Source organism: Rhinolophus ferrumequinum, chromosome 20 (genome assembly GCF_004115265.2).
Source record: "Rhinolophus ferrumequinum isolate MPI-CBG mRhiFer1 chromosome 20, mRhiFer1_v1.p, whole genome shotgun sequence".
NCBI classification, from domain to species: Eukaryota; Metazoa; Chordata; class Mammalia; order Chiroptera; family Rhinolophidae; genus Rhinolophus; species Rhinolophus ferrumequinum.
Genome location: NC_046303.1, coordinates 57,242,067 through 57,262,508, shown reverse-complemented (window position 1 = coordinate 57,262,508; position 20,442 = coordinate 57,242,067). Strand labels below are relative to the sequence as shown.

The 20,442-nt window shown below is 40.1% G+C and overlaps 1 protein-coding gene across 4 annotated transcripts in view; it reads right to left on the bottom strand.

Annotated features, from left to right (window-relative positions):
• The window catches only part of HECW1 (HECT, C2 and WW domain containing E3 ubiquitin protein ligase 1), a 548,017-nt gene that overhangs the window by 115,432 nt on the left and 412,143 nt on the right, over positions 1-20,442 (bottom strand). For 2 of the 4 annotated variants that reach the window (XM_033088737.1, XM_033088740.1), the window contains exons 9-12: positions 18,878-20,209; positions 14,042-14,143; positions 9,134-9,284; positions 918-1,060 (exon numbers count right to left, since the gene is read on the bottom strand). In XM_033088737.1, the coding sequence (XP_032944628.1) occupies positions 918-1,060; positions 9,134-9,284; positions 14,042-14,143; positions 18,878-20,209 (1,728 nt within the window). The remainder of the gene's footprint in view (positions 1-917; positions 1,061-9,133; positions 9,285-14,041; positions 14,144-18,877; positions 20,210-20,442) is intronic. The other 2 variants (XM_033088739.1, XM_033088738.1) reach the window with 1 other exon arrangement.

Below are 20,442 nucleotides of genomic sequence, written 5' to 3'. Positions count from 1 at the left end.
GAAAAACTTAACCTAGTCAGTTTAATTACTATATCTAATAAAATGAATAAAATGGAGGCAATTAAATTGTTTGTGGAACTGTGTACACACATGTAAAAGAGTGCATAAAAACGTCTTGCTCAGACTATTTTTTGAGCCTTCTTTTTACAAATAAATTTGCCATCACTTAACTCAAATTTTTAAAAAGTGGATTATTAGGATGTCACTATGATCATTTATGTCATTACAGGCATAAAAAGTGAAAGCAAGTCTCCCATACATTTTGAATATCCTCATCTGAGTTCCACTTAGGCAGATTGAAAGAAATGACAACCAGGCCCCTGGTGGATGCCTACAGTGTTTGGTGAAAAGGCTCCCCTGCAGTGTGCATAACAATAAGCCCATTGGAAAATCTCTTTACTCCCAGCTTCCTCCTTCAAGAGGAACTGTATTTTATTCCAAAAGCAAACCAATAATTATTCCTATTTGTGGTTTTGTTATGTGACTCTTTTGAAGTAGACTGTGAATTTATTAGTGCATGTTTTATTTATAAGTGGAAAGTCCTTGTGATACCAACAAATAAATTTAGTTAACTAGAAGTAAGTAAGCCACTGTAAAAATTGCCTCATGTACGGAGTATCATAGCAAACCAGCCCCGAGTCCCCAGGTCCACCTGTCTTCTGTCTGCAGACCCCCAAGACATGGCGCTGGTGCTGTCTTTATGTGAATCCACTTCTGCTTCACTTCCTGGTGGGAAACTTCTGTCTGCTTTACTTTGTTGTCACCTTGCCTCTTTCTGCTCTGCCCTGACCTCTGCCCTTGCCATTGTTCTCTTTCCCCCAGGGCACAGCAGCATGCCACAAGGTAGGGCAAGGGGCTCGCACACTGTCACAGACACTGGATGCCATCCCGGAATCAGGGGACCGCTCTGCTCATACCTAAGCTTGACTGAGAAGATTCGGCCTCTGAGTCACTCCCGCCACCTCCTCCGTTGCCTCCTGCTAGGACTTGCTCACAACTTTGGCTGCCAGAATCTTCTTCGGGCCTCTCTGTTGCAATGGTTCGCTGAATATTTTGATACCTTTGCATCAGAAAATGGAAAGACAGGAGTTAACTTCTGTTTATTGGCTTCTTGGGGGATGGTTCTTTGACTCAGATAATTGAGGAAATCTGTAAAGTCTTGAATGTCAGGGAAAAAAATGCTTACATTTCCCACAAGAGAGCCAAAACCATTAGCAAGACAAGTATCTCTGGATGATTTGACTTCTCTTTGTTTTGTAAGTTATGATGAGTTTCAAGTATGGTAACTTCTAAAAAATCAACACAAATAATAGCTAATCATAAAACAATAGCCGATACTGTGCATCAAACAAAATCTGGCGAAGTCTAAAATAAGGCTGTGGGAAGCAATTTAAAATGTTACAATTAAGATATCAAATTGTCCTACATTATTGTAATAAGTCTACAAACTAGAATAATAGTTCTACTCACTTATTTTTATTTGACAGGTAACTGATATGACTAGCAGGGGTTGTGGTAATATTACACACTGAAAGTATGCTAGCAGAAAAATAAATGTTTTGGTAGACAAATGTTTTCTGCTTATTCAAAGGCTCATTTTATTTTTCTTCCAAAATTGGGGATTTAGTCAGTTGGTCAGCCAGTAAGTCAACTTGCCAGGTACCTACTAAGTGATTTCCAATATGCCCAGGCTCTGTGCTGGACTTTCAGATCAAAGTATGATATCATGCTGCAATAAACACTGGGGTGCATAAATTTTTTTGAATTAGAGTTTTGGATTTCTCCACATACCTCAGGGATGATGTAGATACCTGATTACTGCACTGTACACCTGAAGCTGAAGCTGAACAATAATGAATATCAACGACAATTTTATATATATATATATGTAGTTACAAGAAGTGGAGTACAGCATTAGGAATAGGGACAGTGGAACTGTAATGGCTATATGCAAATGTCAGAGGGGCAGTATATGGGGGGAGGGGGGTTATCACTATGTGAGGGATATAAATGATAAATGTATATTACTTTGTTTTGTACACCTGAAACTAATGGAAAATAAAAAGTATGATATCGCACTCTGAACATACACAAAGCAACTCTAAGAATAGAACTCTAAGCAAACCATAACTGTAAAAATGTGAAAAAGCTGTCCGAGATGTGTAAACAGGGTGTGAATACAGGTGAGAAAACACCTAGGGTACATCCATTTTGAAAGTAGGGTACAAACTTGTTGGGGAGCTTGCAGGGAAAGAACATAGTGAAAATAACATGTCCCAAAGAGTTCCCCCTCAGGGAACTCTGAGCAGCTTGGTGGGAGCATCAGTATATGTGGGCAGCACAGAGGAGGCAGACAGCACCTAGCAGTTGGCCCAGGAAGCAGTTTGAATGCTATTCTCCAGGCACATGTTCCTTAACTCGAGCAGCATCAGAATCACCTGCAGGGCTTTTTAAAAGACAGACTCCTGGGCCCACTCCCAGAGTCTCTCTGATCCAGTAGGTCTGGGTGGAGGAGGAACAAATGTGTATTTCTAACTAGTTTCCAGGTAATCTGAAGCTGCTGGTCCAGGGACCAACTTTGAGAATGACTGATGTGGCGGCTGGGTAGCTGCTGAAAAAGACAGGTTCAGCTATACGCTGAAAATGATTTCACCCATCTGTGGAGAATGCGCTGGAGGAGAAGAGCATGGAGCTGGGTACAGCCGCAGGGGACTATTGCACCAGCCCAGGCTGGAGCTGCGAAAGGGGTAGTGGACCGTGTTGGTCTCTAAGCCTACTGCTGAGGGAGAGGGACACCCACATGCTGTAAGGATACTCAGATCACCTCTACCTGCCTGCAAAATACTCATAGAAATGTCCAAATCCTCCCTTGCTCTTGATAGCTTGCTCTGTCTAGTTCAGATTATATTTTAGGCAGATATCCAGCTGTCTCGTTTCTCTTTGCCCAGCTCCACTTCCTTTACTCTAAACAGCTCCCTTTCTTCTCCCCATATGACCTCTGTTTTGCCCTACATATAGCTCTCAGCCTACCAAGGTACATGACTAGGATTCAGATTCCCTTTTCCTTAAGGCACAGCAGGAATGAGAGTAGGGGCCAAATTCAAGACATATTTAAGGACAGAATTTATAATAATTTTGTATGTAGAATCAATAGGATTCGGGGTCTGACTGGATATGGAGGTTAAAGAGGGAAGGGACAATTGTGGCGTTAAAGGCTTCCACTTAGACCACGTAGGTGGAGGTGCCAACCAGGTGGGGAGAAAAGATTTTCGTGTGGATTTGGACATGGTGACATGGTGCTCCTTAAGGTCATGCAAGTGACAATAGCCAGGAGAATGTTGTTATATGGGTCTTGCGCTCAGAAAGAGATGTGGGAGTGAAGGAAGGGGAGTAAAGTGGAGGAAGAGGTTGAGAGTCCAGGTAGCAGTGAATAACTAGGTCTGCAAGTGCAATCCAAGATGTGGGCAAAGGGTCCCACAGTTACACAGTCCAGGTGTGTTGTGGCAGGGTTTCTGAAAACCAGTAACCTCTTTTCTCGACCTTAACAAGGATTTTTTTTCTTAAGTGTGGTCTCCAGGCCACTTGCAAAAAAATCACCTGGGTGATTGTTATAATTACAGAAATTGAAGTAAAATCGAAACCTGAATTTCTAACGAGTTCTTCAGGTAGTATTATCTACATTTAGGTTTGAGAATCACTGGTCTAGGGGCTTTCTGCACATTTTATTTTATCTAGAGAGACTTAGCCATTCACTGTTTACACCTGGTAGAAGACACCTTCCTGCAGCAGTTACTGTGAGGCATTCCTGAGAAAATCACATAAGAAAATGTGGACAGGGTCAAGGATGCACAAACAATTAATTATAAAGAGAAATACTTGCATTTATGTCTGTGGTGGGGAGATTGTGGGGAAGGTGAAGGGTGCCTGTCTGGGATGTTCTGCTGGAACTCAGGGAGTACAGCCATCGTGGGAGGGGTGGAGTGAGCCCGAGAGAAGCTATCTAAGTGGGAGGGGAGGAATGGTGCCTGCCAAAGACTAAGGAAGCTGCTGTCAGGAGGATCTCCTAAATGCCTCATGACAGGTTGCATTTTCCCAAAAAGGCCTAACAATATTTTTAGTCCCACATGCTTTTCTAGAGTCTATTAAGAGGCAGAATGAATGGTTCCTCCCCTTGAACCTGGGAAGGTGCTTTGGTTATCTTGAATAACAGAAGATAATATAAGTGACAGTTTATGAGGGAACACAGTGGCCATGCTGTGTGGAAAGTCCATGTGTAAGTGTTTTGGCTGACCAAGTAGTATCAACCTCCAGATGCGTGTGTTTCCAGCCCCAGCCACCCTCTGACTGTAACCATGAGATAGCTTGAGAGAGAACCACCTTGCTGAGTCCAGTCAACCATGATATATAATGATAATGATAATAATCATGTTGGAAATAACTGACTGTTGTATTATATCACTAAATTTGGAGTGGTTTGTTATTCAGCAATAGATTCCTGGAACAGGGCTTAGACAAACGTCAAATTGTAGTCTCTCTTGTTCTTCCTAAAGAGCAGTGACCACAGAAGATAATTTTTATGAGTAAATGCACTCTTCTTTGATGATGAAAATGTTTCACAACCTGCTTCACACGTCTTCATTTGGGACTTGGTCATCTCACACCTTACTGAGTCACCAGCCTCAAATTCCAGGTATAAGACCCACCCCTGATCTTTGCCGAAGTGTAGAGGCAATTTGGGGAAGCACAACACACAGGGGTGTGTAGGCATCACTCAGTGAGAGCAGGACTATAGCTTCAGAGGCTTACTCTGCTTTACAGATGAGAGAGGAGGTCAGAAAGCCAGTTCTCTTCCATTTCATCAAAAATTATCCTTCAATGTCCTCCCTAACTTTGTGTGTGTGTGTGTGTGTGTGTGTGTGTGCAACAAAAGATTAAGTACTTATATTACATAAAGAGTTCATAAGAATTGATAAGAAAGTCAGCTGTAATATCTAATTTGTAAATGGACACACTCACACACACACATACACAAACACACAAAACAAAACGAGAAAAAAAAGTCCTTCCAAAATCAAGCCAAACAACAGCAAAACAAAGCTCAAGAGCAGACAATTCTCATGGGAGGAGCTACAACTGGTAAAAGAAAAGCTCATTAGAAACAAAAGTTGAGCCTTCCTCCAAGAAGTGAATATCAGGAACACCACTTAATTCAGCAAAAACACACCAAAAGATGAAATGGAAGTAAAGCTGTTCTTGCTGGCATAGTGAACTACTTCAGAAAGCATTTATATCAAATACCAAAACCATATGAATCTCCCTGGCCTGCTCTTTTGGGCATAGAATCCTAAGAAAATGCTCTACTACAAGGCAACCCTAATATTTAACAGTCTCTTGGGCCTTATCCAAAATAGTGATAAAGAGCAATAAGCAAAACACAATATGGCAAATTAAGTTAACTAAATTACATATACTTACTGGAATGTGACACAACTATTTAAATGATAATCCTAAAGCTATGTAGCAATATGAGAATGTTTATAATACATTAAGTAAAAAGTGAATATGAAACTAACTAGATATTATCATTATAACTATGTAAGGAGTATGCATGTTTGTGGAAATTGAAGATGGATAAAATGTTTTTAAAAACTAAACCTTGGAGTAGTAGAATTACAGATCTTTTTTTTTTTCCTGTTTAAAACTTCCACTTCTAATGGTACAATAATTTTATCCAACTCTAGTTGATGATATAAAATGATAATCCAACTCTAGTTGATGATTTAAAATGATAATACATATTTATATTTGCTTAATAAATATTTGTGAAGGTAGAGTTAGTTAATTCAGGATATTCTGAAACTGTAGGAATTAATTTGGGAAGCAGTCTTGTACAGTCCTGTTTAACTCTGGTGCCATACCAGGCACTGAAGCAGGTACACTGCAGAATATAGAAAGAAGGTAAGGACTGTAACAGAGGTGAGCACGACTGACGGATCACGGGGTTATGGAGGAGGTACCGTGTTTCCCCGAAAATAAGACCTAGCCAGACCATCAGTTCTAATGCATCTTTTGGAGCAAAAATTAATATAAGACCCGGTCTTATTTTAGTATAAGACCGGGTCTTATCTAACATAATATAATACAAGACTGGGTCTTATACTAATTTTTGCTGCAAAATTTGCATTAGAGCTGATGGTCCGGCTAGGTCTTATTTTCGGGGAAACAGGGTAGCTACGGGCTCTGTGTGGGAGGGTTTCAGGACCACACGATGTTTGTGTTGGGTGTTACAGGATGGAGGTGTGTACCAGCTGGAGGGCAGTCAATGAGTGTTTTCCCTGAAGTGGGAACATGTGGCAAAGCCTATAAAGGCTGCAATGGGTGGGCCGCGTGGGGAGTGGCCGAGTGTGAGCGAGTCACCACACACTGCTTTTGTGCACTCTGTATTGTTCAGTGTGCGTCTCCTTGAACAAACACATTTGATTTTTCACAATCACCCTGTCAGGAGTCAAGGGAAACTCCTTCTTCCAACACTGAGAAATATTTCCATTTTGCTTTGAGATAGTGTTCATTATAAATTTTTCCTGATAACTGAAGGGTGTCAAAAAGTGACTCCGCTTTGTGATCTGCAGTGGATAAAAGACTGGCAATAGACTTCCTGTGCCTGACTTTATCATGCCAAATCACTGAAAAACTTTAAATGCTTGAAAGCAATGGGTTAAGATAAGTATTGAAGAGCCTGGATACTTATCGCAAGGCTACCTGACCTTCCCTAAGTAGGTTTCTTTCTCAAGTTTCTAAATCCTTTTTCTTTTCAGCTGTTCAGGCAGAGGCAGCAAATACAACTTCCTATTCAACAAAGTCTGGCTGAGTCATCTGGCTTGTTCAGCTCCAAGGGAGAGCACCGGAATTTACACATCAAAGCTGGCAAAACTTCTCTAGAGGCCTGGTTCAGATGAACTTGGTCTAATTTCGATATTATAAAACCTAAAGACCATGAACTTTCAAGGATTTTTGTGTCATAGGTCAAGGTGCTTTCGTCTGCTTCCAATTTATTGTTTTGTTTTAGTGTTCAAGCTGCACCTCTCGTAGACGTAGCCTGATGATGCTCTCCCTAATTCTTAGCCTGCTGTACAATTTCAGTTTACCTGTTCTGGCAAGACAGACTTAGAGGGTATTTCTACTTGTGGATGCTCAACACAACGTCTATGTAAAATGAGCCTGCTGCGTCCAATGGATTTTTGGTTACAGGAGTTTTGTTGCAATCACCATGAAAGTACTCTTCCCTGGATTTTTGGTGCATTCATATCTAATAAAAGTGGGTTATCACAAGGTATCCATGATAGTACGCTTTCCTTTTGTGGGAATGATGGCAGAGAAGAAACATGCTGCCAATGGAACTCCTTTGTGGTTCTCACTAATGACTTAAACACTCAGCTACCGAGGGGACCGGCGGAAAGTAAATGTCTTCCAAATGCTCAAGCAATAAAACAACCCTGATGATTTTCACCTCAAGTATGCTTCTCTGTGTACAACAGTAACCAGAAGTCAATTTTTTGTTTCTGTATATTTTTAATAGGTCTAAATTGTCCACTTTTATTTTCTGGCAGTTATACACTTCAATTTCAAAAGATATTTGCTATAATAGGTTTGTCTCCCAAACCTAGTTCTTATTCTTTTTAATCCCTTTCAGTCTTTCTTTTATTTCATACTAACAAGATGACCTGTGGATACAACTGAAGTTGAGCCTGCATTTTGCATTCCTGGTTACTAAAAGTGTCCCAAAGTCACCATCCTGTCCTTAAAGAAGAAAGATATCTATTATGATGCTCACATTAGCTTAAAGTACGGGAGAGATGCTACTTAGGATTTTGCTTGTAGGTTAAAATGAAAAATGACAACTTTGCAAGTTCATTAGTAAGGTCTAGTTTTTAGACAAAATAATTCTTAAAAAGTGTTTTTAAACATTTTTTTTTCTAAGATGAAATTTTTTTAAGAATTAGTATTTCTGAGGACATAGCAATAATGGGTCGAGAGCAGACACGAATACAGTGATGTATACAAGGTTTGACGATTAAGTTCGCAAACTCAGAGTAGAAAAAGTTCTACATACCTCATTGCTGAATATCATTATGGTCACCTTCGAAGTACTCCCCTTGGGAAGCTACGCACTGATGCTAGCACCTAGTCTATCCTTCAAAGCAATTTTGGAACTCTTTTTCTGGAATGGCCATCAGAGCTGTCATTGCATTCATTATCCTTGATATCCTGAATGTCATCAAAATGTCTTCCTTTGACTATTTCGTTTATTTTCAGGTGAAGAAAGAAGTCACTGAGGGGCAGATCAGGTAAGTAGAGAGGGTGTTCCAGTACAGTTATTTGCTTACTGGCTAAAAACTCCCTCACAGACAGTGCTGTGTGAGCTGATGCATTGTCGTGATGCAAGAATCACGAATTGTTGATGAAAAGTTCAGGTAATCTAACTTTTTCATGCAGCCTTTCAGCACTTCCAAATAGTAAACTTGGTTAACTATTTGTCCAGTTGGTACACATTTATAATGAATAATCCCTCTGATATAAAAAACAGGTTAGCAACAGCATTGCATCAAGTTCGCGGACTTAATTGTTCGACTTCTTATGACAGTTTTTCTCCAAGAAGCTTCTAGTATTCTATGGAACCTATTCTGGGAATGCTTTCAACTGCTGGAATGCTAGATCCTTTTGAGATTCTTACAACAGATATGGACCAGTCTGGCAGAAAAATGTGCATCTGTGTATAATTTTGTATAAAATTTATGGAGAGTTCATGGAACACTGACACCCTCAGTGAATACCTGGGGTGGAGGTGGGAGCTTCCATGAGCCTGCTGGTTAAGAACATCTGTTTTTGAGCCTGGGCCATCAAGAGGTTCAGGGGCTTCCTCGTCTTTCATTGGCACTCAGGCTTAACTTGTCTCCTGCCACCAAATTCTACATCTAGCTTCCTAAGTACCTACTATGAATGGGTTTCTTAAAATGCAAAATTACTTTCTGGCCTCCTCATACAATCTGAGCAGAAAAGTGTAACGGGGGTTTCACTAACTGCCATTCTCTTTTCACTGTGGTTTATAGGGGTTCTCTGCATGCTGATCACCAACCGCCTGTTGAGTTGCTCCATCTGCTGGATGGATCCCGATCTCCGCATCCCGTCAGGGGTGGCTGCTGCTGTTGGACGCTGCCAGGTGGTTGTACGGTTCACGTGGTCCACATAAAAGACCCGCCCATGGCTGTCAACGCGGGCTTCCCAGTCTAGTGTGTAATAAAAAGGCAAAAAGAAAAATTAAGGACAACCTACTGATCCATGTGAAACAGATGCCACCTCCAGGTCTTCTACAGGTAGAGCTTATTGTTGGTTACTTGCTGAAGGCCAAACCCTGATCACAGAGAGAACATTTAATATTTAATTAATTTCTTTCTTTAAAAATTTCCATCCTGTCAATATTGTTAGCTACTGAAATGACTGACAGTTGGAAGATTGGAAATGTCCTCCAGTGAGAGCTGACATTGTGTTGCTAACTCTGACATTTCTTTGCTAAATCTGATAGAGGGCGACTAATCAGGGAAGGGAATAAACCAGTTTTAATTACAGTTCTAAAATACTGTACATGCAACTTTAGATGATCTCTATCTAATACTTAGCAATTTTAATTGATTGCCGTTCCTCTTGACGGGAAGAATGGATTGACTTGAAACCTAGGGTTTCAAACTATCTTTCTAATAAGTTGTAAATTCACACTGTATATTCAACACACTTGTGGCTGCCAAATAGTCTTTACCAAAACCAAACCAAACCAATAACAAATATCAAGCTTTTAAATATCTCTTTGTTGATAAGCAACCATCCCAAACAGTAGAGATAGCCCAAGATAAACGTAAGTTCCTTCACTTCTCAAATGTAAACAGCAAACTACTAAAAGGTAGAATCATAGATACACACTACACAATACATATAGGGGCTGGAATGGGGTGGGTGGATGAAAAGTACTCAAAACTGAGAGAGCTGGCAATAATATATACATATCTGAGCTTAACATGGAAGAACAATGTCTGTTGTACAGAAATGGGCAAAGCTTTTCGAGTCCATGTGTAAAAATGTGATGGAAATAACAGCTTCATGATAGTTATGCTGAAAAATGAATTAAAGAAGAAAAAATGATCTCAAATGGAGGGAAACCATTCAGCCTTTTAAGTGAGAAAAGCCATAGATTTTGGGAGTAGATCATGTATTAACAATTTTATTGAAAAAAGCGTCATTCAGGTAATGATATATTAACTCATTTTTTAAATGAAAAATGCAATATATTTAATAGTATTTTTATGGTTTTATAGGTGTACATTGTATCTGTTTGTGAATATTATGGCTGATGTCTGATCTTTACCTGAGGAATTGGCAAATAATGCTCAAAGAAAACCAAAATACCAGAAAACACCAAATTTAACTTACAAGACAAATTGAAGGAAAAATATAATCAGATTGTATAAATATATCCTAGGAGATTTTGATTAAAATTAACTTCTAAATAATCCAGCTATTAACTGTTAGTTGTAAATGTTAATGAGTTCATTGATTAAATTGTGTGTATGTGTGACTACTAGGTAATTAATCTTGATCCAAAAAAGTTTTAAATTTCAGTGATTCCCAAACAAGTAGCAATCAGACACTTTTTTTTTCTTGAATCCAACATGACTGTTATCCAACAGAGAGTGAGCATTAATCTTTGAAGGGTAGTGTGCTATTCAATTCAATTGAACAAACTCCTCTTAGCACTTTATTATAAACTGGAAACTCTGCCAGGCCCTGAAGACACGTTGCTGAGTAACACATGTTTCTGTTTTCCCGGCACTCATAGTAAAAGAAGGAGTCATTCAAAGACAAAACCCCAGTTTCATAAATTCTCTAAGGAAAAAACAAAAACAAAACAAAACTAGGAAATGGTACAGTAACAATAACAAATTCTCTCTGTATGTTTCAATATTTCTAAATCACTACTGGAAAAGGATGAAAGCCAGATAGACCCCTCTGTCAACATATTAAATATCTGGAATGCATAGTACTAATTACATACCCTTATAAATATTCAGAAAATAGTAGCTAAATAGAATTAGAGATCATAAGTGCATTTTTTTGTTTTTGTTGCTTTGTTAAGAATTAACTTTTACATATTTCATAAACAAAAAAATTTGAAAAGGAAGTTCAGATCAGCATGTCCTGATGGACTTGGCACTGTGATGCCTGAACAGACTCCTGAAAATGATACATTTATGATGCTGGGACAAGTTAGATTAATTTATTTAGGTCAATTCATTTGTAGCTGAAGGACCTATCATATACTAAATTACATATTTCCCATGAAGTCTAAGAATAATATAGAGCCTAATAATGTATCATCTCTAGTTACCATACTAACAACATAAAATTGTACTTTTTTTTTTTACTTTAACAACTTCAATACCACATTTGTAGTCTACCTTTCTCTTGAACTTTAGGCACACATCCAATTGCCTTCTTGACATCAGTATCTGGATGATATCTCAAATATAACAATGATCAAAACCAAGCTTCAGAGCTTTCCCACCAAAACCTGCTCTATCTGCAGCTTTCCCTTCCCATCTCAGTTGAAGGCAACTCCATCCTTCTGGATAAAAATTCCTGAGGTCATTCTTGACTTCTATCTTTCTCTCACACATCACATACAATCTGTCAGCAAATCTACCTACAATTTATGTGTCCAGAATCTGACCACTCTTCTTCATGTCCGTGGCTCCCCATGGCCCAAGCCACCATTGTTTTTCACGTGGGTCACTGCAGTAACCTTATGTTAGGTCTCATGCTTCTGTCCTTCCTCCTCACAATTTAATGCCACCACAGCAACCACAGAAAACTTTTTAAAATCTAAGTCAGACAATACCACTTCTCTTCTCAAAAGCCTACAATGCCCCCTTTTCATCTAGAATCAAAGCCAAAGCCCTTGAGTGGTCTACAAGGTCTTATGTGATCTGGATCTCATTATCTCCCTGACCTCATCACTTGCTCCAGACACACTGTCTCCTTGTTGTTTGTCAGATCCACCAGGCAGGCTGTTCTCTTGCTTAGAATGCTCTTCCTCCCCAGTACTTACGTGGATAACTGTCTTACTTCCTGTAAGCCTAGCATCAAATGTTGCCTTCTCAGTAAAGCTTACCTGACCACCCTATTTTAAATGGCAATCCAGCCACCACCACAAACTCCAGATGCCCTTACCCTGCTCTGCTTTTGCTTTTTGATAGCACTTGTCACCATCTAACATGCTATACTATTTCCTCATTTTTTTCTTTTTATTATTTATTTTCTGTCTCTGCCAGACTAGAATATAAGCTCCATAGGCTCCAGGGATCTTTGCCTATTTTGCTTAAATAGTACTCTGCACAGAATAAGCATTCAATGAATATTTGTTGAATGAATGAATATCAGTAATGAAATCATCCATGTACTATTTGAGATTATCTAAGAAAATTAAGTTGTTAGTCTTCACTACTACCTTTCCTAATATATTTCAGTGTCACATGAACAGAAAATCGAAACCTGTCTGGAGAAATCTGTTTTCATTATTTAAAGCAGCTTATATAAAGTAATTATTTAAATTAGAATTATATTCATTTTTTGATAACATCTGTATGTATAACCAGTTATTACTCTTGCATGGATTGGAAGTCAATTCATTGATATGTTATTTGTTGTGGGAAAAGTGTTCCTTTCCTAGAGAAAACATGTTATAGATATTTTTCAGATAAGTGTTAATTAGGAAGTATCTATAGTGTACTGACATTTTACTATTCATTTATGGATAGTAAATGAATATCCATAAATCAGTGTATAAGTAAATAAAGAAATCAAGTGTCAAAAGTTAAAGACATAAAGTTTGGCTTAGCCCACCCCCCCAAAATATGGTGTTCTTTTAAATGTCTACAAATGAAAGGTATTCATTGTTTTCTCAGTGGTAAATTACAACTGAGTAGGGGAAAAATGGTATAAATGCAAAATATATCACATTACCAGGAACAGATGAATTAAGAAATAAGCATTTCTCCTTTTGAAAAATGTCACCACTTAATAATATAAGCATAGGCAAAAGAATGTAAAGAAACACTGATTCTTAACATCCTGGAAAGATTTCACAGTTGTAGAATTTATCAAATCTTAAAGGTCATCTTTGCTTGAAAAATGAGCCTAAACCAAAACAGAGATGTTACAGAACTTGTGAACACATGTTCTAAGTGGGGTGTCAGTTCCTTCTAACAAATTTATTATAATGGAGTATTAAAAGAATGATATCTAGAGACCACCTAGTCTAAATTTAGCATTTAGCAAATGAGGAAATTAAAGATTTACTTTACAAATAAGAAAACGGATTCTCTGAGAGTAAATGATTTTTCTAAGTTCAAATGACTAGTTGGATAATTTTTAATTATACACTACTGTTACCAGGAGAAAATAGTATTGAATTCTATCCCTAAAGATCATATTTTGTCTGGAAACCCCTAAGAACTGTAGAAGAAATTTGAGGCTGTCACCTATTGATGCAAGTTATAGTAAAGAAAATGCAAGTTCATGGGTCCCGATGGATTGAAATGTTTTATTATATGGAAATGCTTGTGGCATAACAAATCCAATGGAGAATAATAAGATTATTCCATCTTGAACCTCAAATTTTTAAATATAAAATGATAAAAGTTGAGGCTTAAAGGGTTATATGTACAATTTGCAAGGACTAGTCAAGTCTTACAAAGAAATGCTCTTCATTTCAGAAATTGAGGGGCACTGAAAACACTGGGCTATCTCTTCAAGATCATATGTTAAAATCATTAATTAAAAAAACAAGTTTTATAGTAGGTGCCATATTGATTTTTGATAACAGTGTAAGGTATGGAGTTGGGGAAGAGTTTGGATGTTTACATACAAGTTCATACTGACCTGTTTAGACTTGACAGGAAGAGGTAAGACATAGAATTTAAAAACTAAAGCTTACTTGGTGGAAGAGGCTCATCGATTGTTGGGTAGTGATGATGTTCAGGCCTCAAGGAAGGAAGCTGGCTTACTGGCTGGGAATTATGGAGTATAGGACATTCACCTATGGACAAGATAGTCAAGACATTCAGATTCACTCATTGCTGTGGTAACGTCATCAAAACAGCATGACTGTAAAACAAACTACTACGGAAAAAAACTACAGAGCGGGCAATCTATTTTTGTGTCTGTTTGCTACATTCACAGTCATTCATGAGAGAGAGAATAGAGGGAATTATTTTTTAAAACCCCAAAGAAAATAACCAAACACTTCATGACTATGATCTATACCACCTAGACCAGTATGTAGGATCAGGGTCTGATTCTGTAATCACCTGAATTTTCTTAATGGGAAGGTGGCATCAGAAACAGACACAAAAGAAAATTAACAGAGCCTGACTTTAGCCCAGCAAAAGAAATAGGCATTTTTAAGGGAAGTGCAGCATTTCTAAGGTCCCATAAAATCTCAGTGGGCCCGTGCAAAATGATTGCTCCTTTCTTGAATAGGTTTCATCAGAGGGCTGCCAAGTGGCTCTTTTAGATGTTGATTTTGAAATGAAACTCTTAGATGGTGACTTCCCAAGATGGGGTTAAGGAACTGGTGGGCCAAGAAGGTAAATTCCTGTCATATGGAAGCTAGGTGTTGGGGTGGGATGCCAAAGAGTTGTGGGATCTTATGAGTGTTCCAGATTATTTTGAGGAAGAATCAGACAAGCCAGGGTGCTCTGGAAAGAGAAAAGGACAAGAGACGAAGGAAGTAAATTAAGATGCAGGAAAACTGAGACAGGAAAACTTGAAACACAGAAGTGAGATAGAAGAAAGAAGAAAGACGAACATGGAAAAATTTTGGAAATAAACATATCCACAGAATGCATGCCCTGATTATCATAGACACAGCTAATATTCTTGACAATCAGACTTATAATGAACTGAACAATGTTCTAAAATGGTATTTCTATTTCACAATGTCCTGGTAACACTGTGTGTAGAGCAGGCATGTGGATGGGAGGTCTACAGCGCCAGCAATTGCAGAGACAATTGCTCTTGATCTTTGGAAAGCTAGAGGGGCCCAGGCCATGAGACATCCAGCACTCAGACTGATGTGTCCTCCCTCTGCCTCACACGATCCTGATCCTGCCTTTCCTGTTGGCCAGAGGACAAAGGTCAGGACTTCTCCTTCTTCTGCCCTTCATGGCTGATACAGAAAGCATTTCATTATCAAAAGGGAGAGAAACTGTGACAAACAGTGGTTAAGATTTTTGTGTGATCTAAAATTACAAATATTTCCCAGAATGTCCATATATGGAAAGGATGATTATTTCTTCTCACTCTAGATCCATAGAACTGATAAAAGTTAAATTAATTAGGGAAGGAAGATTGGTGGGTTTAATTTAGCAGTTTAATTCCTAGACCTAACTGAAGAACAAAAACAGAGAGGTATTCAGGAACAAAGTGTCCTTTTAAATGTTAAATCTGTTGCATGATTTCTTATACAAACTTTGGTATGTTACTCAGATCCTTGGGGTCCTCTGAGACTGTAAGGAAAATCAAGTAAGGTGCCTCCTCGTGTCAGTGTACAGCTCCTTGTGAACTGACTACTGTTTTAAAGATGGGCTCTGTTTTTAGTGGATACCACACTCATGTCTGTCTTTATATGTGCTTAGTGTCAGAAACTACAAAACAACAGTACAGTTGTTATGTCACCAGCTGTTGTGTTTTTATTTAGTTTCTTATGGAAACAACAACAACAACAAACTTACCTTTTGAAATTAATTCAACCAATCAGATTAATTACTCCTCCAAGCTAGTGGAGACATTGTCACTTGTCAAGATTAATGGAGCTGACCCCTCCTGCTTGTGAACCCCAAGCAAATGCAGTGACATGAGTGAGGCAGGTCAGCCAACTGAAAGGATGGGGCACACAGAGGAAGAAAGAGGTTTTGTTCTGCAGGACGTCACTCTTCCACACAGTCACCCTTGCCTCAAACACAAAGCTAGTGTTCAGACATACTAGAACTTCCAAGAAGGTAACATACTCCCCTTGAAAAGTTAGTCTTACTGTTTATCTGCCTGGAAGAACCCTCACTTGAGGAGAGGCCAAGAGCTTTACATGTATCATTTCATTTAGTTCTTCCAATACCCTGTTGAGGTAGATTCTACATTTACACCCATGTTACATGTAAGCGTGGAGCAGTCATATAACCAGCCAAGGTCTCATGACTAGGAGGTGGTAGGACTGAATATAACAAACCCAGGTGGCTTGACTCCAAGGCCAGAGCTCATAATCCCATTATACTGCTCTTTTCATTTGATCTGCAGAAAGTTTTTAAAAACTATTTTATGTTGAGATTAATAGTTGTTTTAAAAACTATTTTATAGAGGGAGGAAAGAAGCAAAAAGTAGGAAAAAAAATACATCCTCCATAAATTGCTGTAGACTCATCTACCTGGGCATGTGTACAGTCAGCCTACCTTGGCTTCAGCAGTGAAAGAATTTGCAATCTTAGAAGTCAAAGCAAGGCGCAATAGTGATTCTAAAGTGAAGAGAAGGCCCACAGGCATACATCAGGTGGGTTGTGTGGAATCCCTGCTTTTTTGAGCATGTGCCAGTGAGAGGCAGATCCACAGCGCTCACTACGAGGGAGGGAAGAGTAGCTGTGAAGAAGTCACATGCCAAGGCATGTGCAGCCTACATGAGATCAAGCCCCTCTCAGGAATCTTCCGTCCTGTTGTTCCCAGTGACCACCAGGGAAGCACGAAGGTGCTTCTTAGTCTTTTCTGAGTTTATAGTCTGCAGAATTGAGGAATTCAGAAATTTCTTGAGAAGTTGCCCTGCAAAGACTTCTGTCCCTGAAACATTTTCTTGTTCTTTCTGTTAGGGGAGGCCTTGCCCTGTTGGACAAGGGCATGGACAGTGTTTTTTTCTTTTTTCTTTTGTAAAACATGCTTTTTTATAAATGCCTTTCAATTAACCATGTGTGGATTATCTTGAACCATGGTGGTCAAAATATACCCCATAGGCTAAAATGGTTGACAAACTGCACACTCAGCCTTATTTTTGTATGGCTCTGAGTTAAGAATGGTTATTATTAGTTTTAAATGTAAAATTGTTAGAAAAAAATAGCTTTTGGTGAAGAGAGTTGCTTGATTTGCCTCTTGACTCACAAAGCCTCAAATATTTACTATCTGACTTTTTATAGAAAAAGTTTACCGACCTATGGTCTAAAACATCCCTGCCATCTTCTAGTTGTGCTCATTTATGTGTATACCCCCAAATTTCCTTATACTGTAGCTACTTTCAACTGTATTGTAATTATTGAGTACCTTCCATAAGTTATCTGATGTTGTTCTATCTCCCTGTGCCCAGCATACAGCAATGGGCCTAGAACAAAGAAGAGACTCAAAATATCCTTGTTAAAGAAAGGAATTGTCCACCCCATTCTCACTCTCATGGGTGCTTTTCCATATTGTATGTCACTAGGGTGTATTGTATGTCACTACAGTTAATTGCATGTCACTATGGTTTTCCTCCTGGTGTTTCTCCTTTTTGACCAATTTCCTTGCACTTCTCCTTATCACATGTGCCACTTTCCCTCACTCCTTCTTTGTCTGAAATGTAGAATTGGGCATTGTGGAATATGTAAAATTATTTTTTGTGTGCTCACTTTATTTCCTGTAAAAATTTGTAGGTGCCAGGCATTTATTTAGGTACTGAGAATTCAAACCTAAAGAAGATAGAATTCTGGCCCTTGAAGAGTTTACAGTCTAGAGACAATACCATCGTTTTGTTTGGAGGCTAATTTAAGCAGCAGAACAGCAAAATAGCAGAATCTATATTTTTCTCTTTTAAAACAACTGAATTATTTCATAGTTATGTGACTTTTTAATTATTATTCCTATGTCACTGTCACTTGATTGGAAAATGATTCCCAATTCTGGATAAGAAAATGCAAATTAATTTTACAGATGATTTCAAAGGAATGGTTAGAAGGGCCATCTTTGGTTAAAATGCAGATTTTAAAACTAAAGGTGGCAGCTTTTGGATTTGAATCGTACTTGCAACAAAATGATTTATGCATTCATGTTATTCTTTTCTTCCACTAGCCAAAGTAGCCAAAAAAAAAAAAAAAAAAAGAAAAAAGAAAAAAAGAAAAAAGAAAAAACAAGAAAAGAAAGAAAAACAAAAGAAAACATAAAAACACCAACAAAAACCAACAACAACGAGAATTGAGCAGACAGACATGATGACAAATATATTTAGGCTATACCTATCCATATGTACAAAGGTTAGCTAAATTCTGAAACAGAGGTAAAATCAATGTTCTTCAGCTTATATTAAAATTTATTGCTACTCTTTAATAAGTTTTGGGAAGTCAGAAGATATTTACACATTACCCACCTAATAATATTGATGATCATTTCTACTTATATCATTTGATATCAGCCTTAATGCTCTGGTTGTTGTCAAGGCCGGAAGCTAAAATGGACACTAACTGGTTCTGGTGATTACTGGTTAGAACAGAGAAGCACGTTTCCAAGTGCATGCTCACATATGTGCAGCAGTGGTAATCTTGGCGTATATCTGAGAGGTGGTGGGGTGTCAGCTACTCATAGTCACGAATACTGACGCGCGCGCGAACACACACACACACACACACACATCAGACATACACACATTGCCACACATTGTAGCAGCAAGCCCATTTGGGACTGATCCTCTCTTGTTTTTAAACCATGTCGGTGCGACCTGTGTCTCTCTGGTGATCCTATTCTCACTCTGATCAGGTTTGAGGTCTAACCTTCTCTCCGATGGCTTGGCCCTGCCATGGGGGACTCCAGACCATCCACGGTTATTGCCATGCCCCCAGTGGGGGCAGCTGGCTGGTCTTGCCACTGCCCAGTGCCATTCACAGACTCGGCGTCCAACTCCGGACTCTGCACCGAGTCTGGCACCGACTCGAATGCGCTGTTCTCCTCCTCATCGTCATCTTGCGAGGAGAAGACTGTGCTCTCGGAGATCTTGGCGCTGTCCACGGAGGAGAAGCGCGTGTGGCTGGCAAACCTGCTGCCATTGTAGCAGGAGGGGCTGTAGCAGGAGGCGCTATAGCAGGAGCTGCTGTAGCAAGACGTGCTGTAGCACGAGGAGCTGTAGCAGGAAGGGCTGCAACAGGACGCGTCACAGCCCTCACAGCTGTGGTCCCCGCCCTGCCGGGGACTGGAGTCGCTCTCACTCTCTGTGCTTGGGTGCGTGTCGCCATCCGGGGCTGGGCTGTTGGCCAAGCCGGAGTGGACAGGGGGCGCTGTGCCTGGAGTAGCTCCCTTGGGGTCCTCTCCACCCTCTTCCAGGGCAGGCGGCTCAGCAGGTACTGTGTCCCCCTCGCTGTGCCCATCCTTCTCTGAGGCATCTTTGAGGGTGGACTCTTCCTCAGCGCCATCGCTCTCCGCGGCGCTGCCCTGGGCTGAGGGCATGCTGTGCAGCAGGGTGTGGATGCGGATGTAATGTGTCCGCGGGGTCTCTGGGTCGCCGCAGGCTGAGGCGATCACTGTCTCCAGCTCGGACACAGGCAGGGAGCACGGCCTGCTCTTTCTCGTCACCAAGGCGCGCAGCGGCAGCCTGTCCTCCTTCTGCCTGAGTGCAGACACATCCTCCTCCTCCGCTGGCCCTTTTTCCTCCTCTTGCCCCCCAGCCCGGTTCTCTGTCCAGGCTTCCTCTTCCACAGGACCCTCATTGCTGCATGAGGCTTCACGGTTCTCCAGCAGCCCCGGTGGGGAAGCCACCTCTCTCAGGTCCAGCCTCTCGGCCAGCTCTTCTGCACTCAGGGTGGGCTCAGTGTCCTCTTGTCTCAGACCCGGGAGCTCCCCAGCCCCATCAGGTCCCATAGAGATTGTGCTGCTGTCTCCTGCCTCAGTGGTACCTGCCACTTCCTCCACTGGCTTGGCAAGCTCCAGGACCTCATCCCCTTCAGGGTCCGTGGTGCTGCCCTGCCTTGGCTGAACGGGCTTGGAGCTACTGGAGGGCTCTGGTGCATCGTGCAGAGTCTCCTCATGGCTGTTTGCCACCAAGTTGTTCATGGGGCTGTCCTGAATTTCTGCTGCCTCAGCTTCAGTACTCAGGGAAATCTCTTCATCATCTGCAGGCAAGAGGAAAACGTCATTCCTTCTACAGAGAGTATTGTGGTATTAGTGTACTCTGCTGGACATGGACATGTAAGCCATCATAAGGGATTTTTATGCTAGAATATTGGACATAGGTATTGATGAGTTTCTCATTGGCCAGTACTCATCTGAAAAATTCTGTAAAACTGTGTTCTCCTTTTAGAACAACTAATCCTAAAATGCATATGGAACCACAAAAGACACCAAA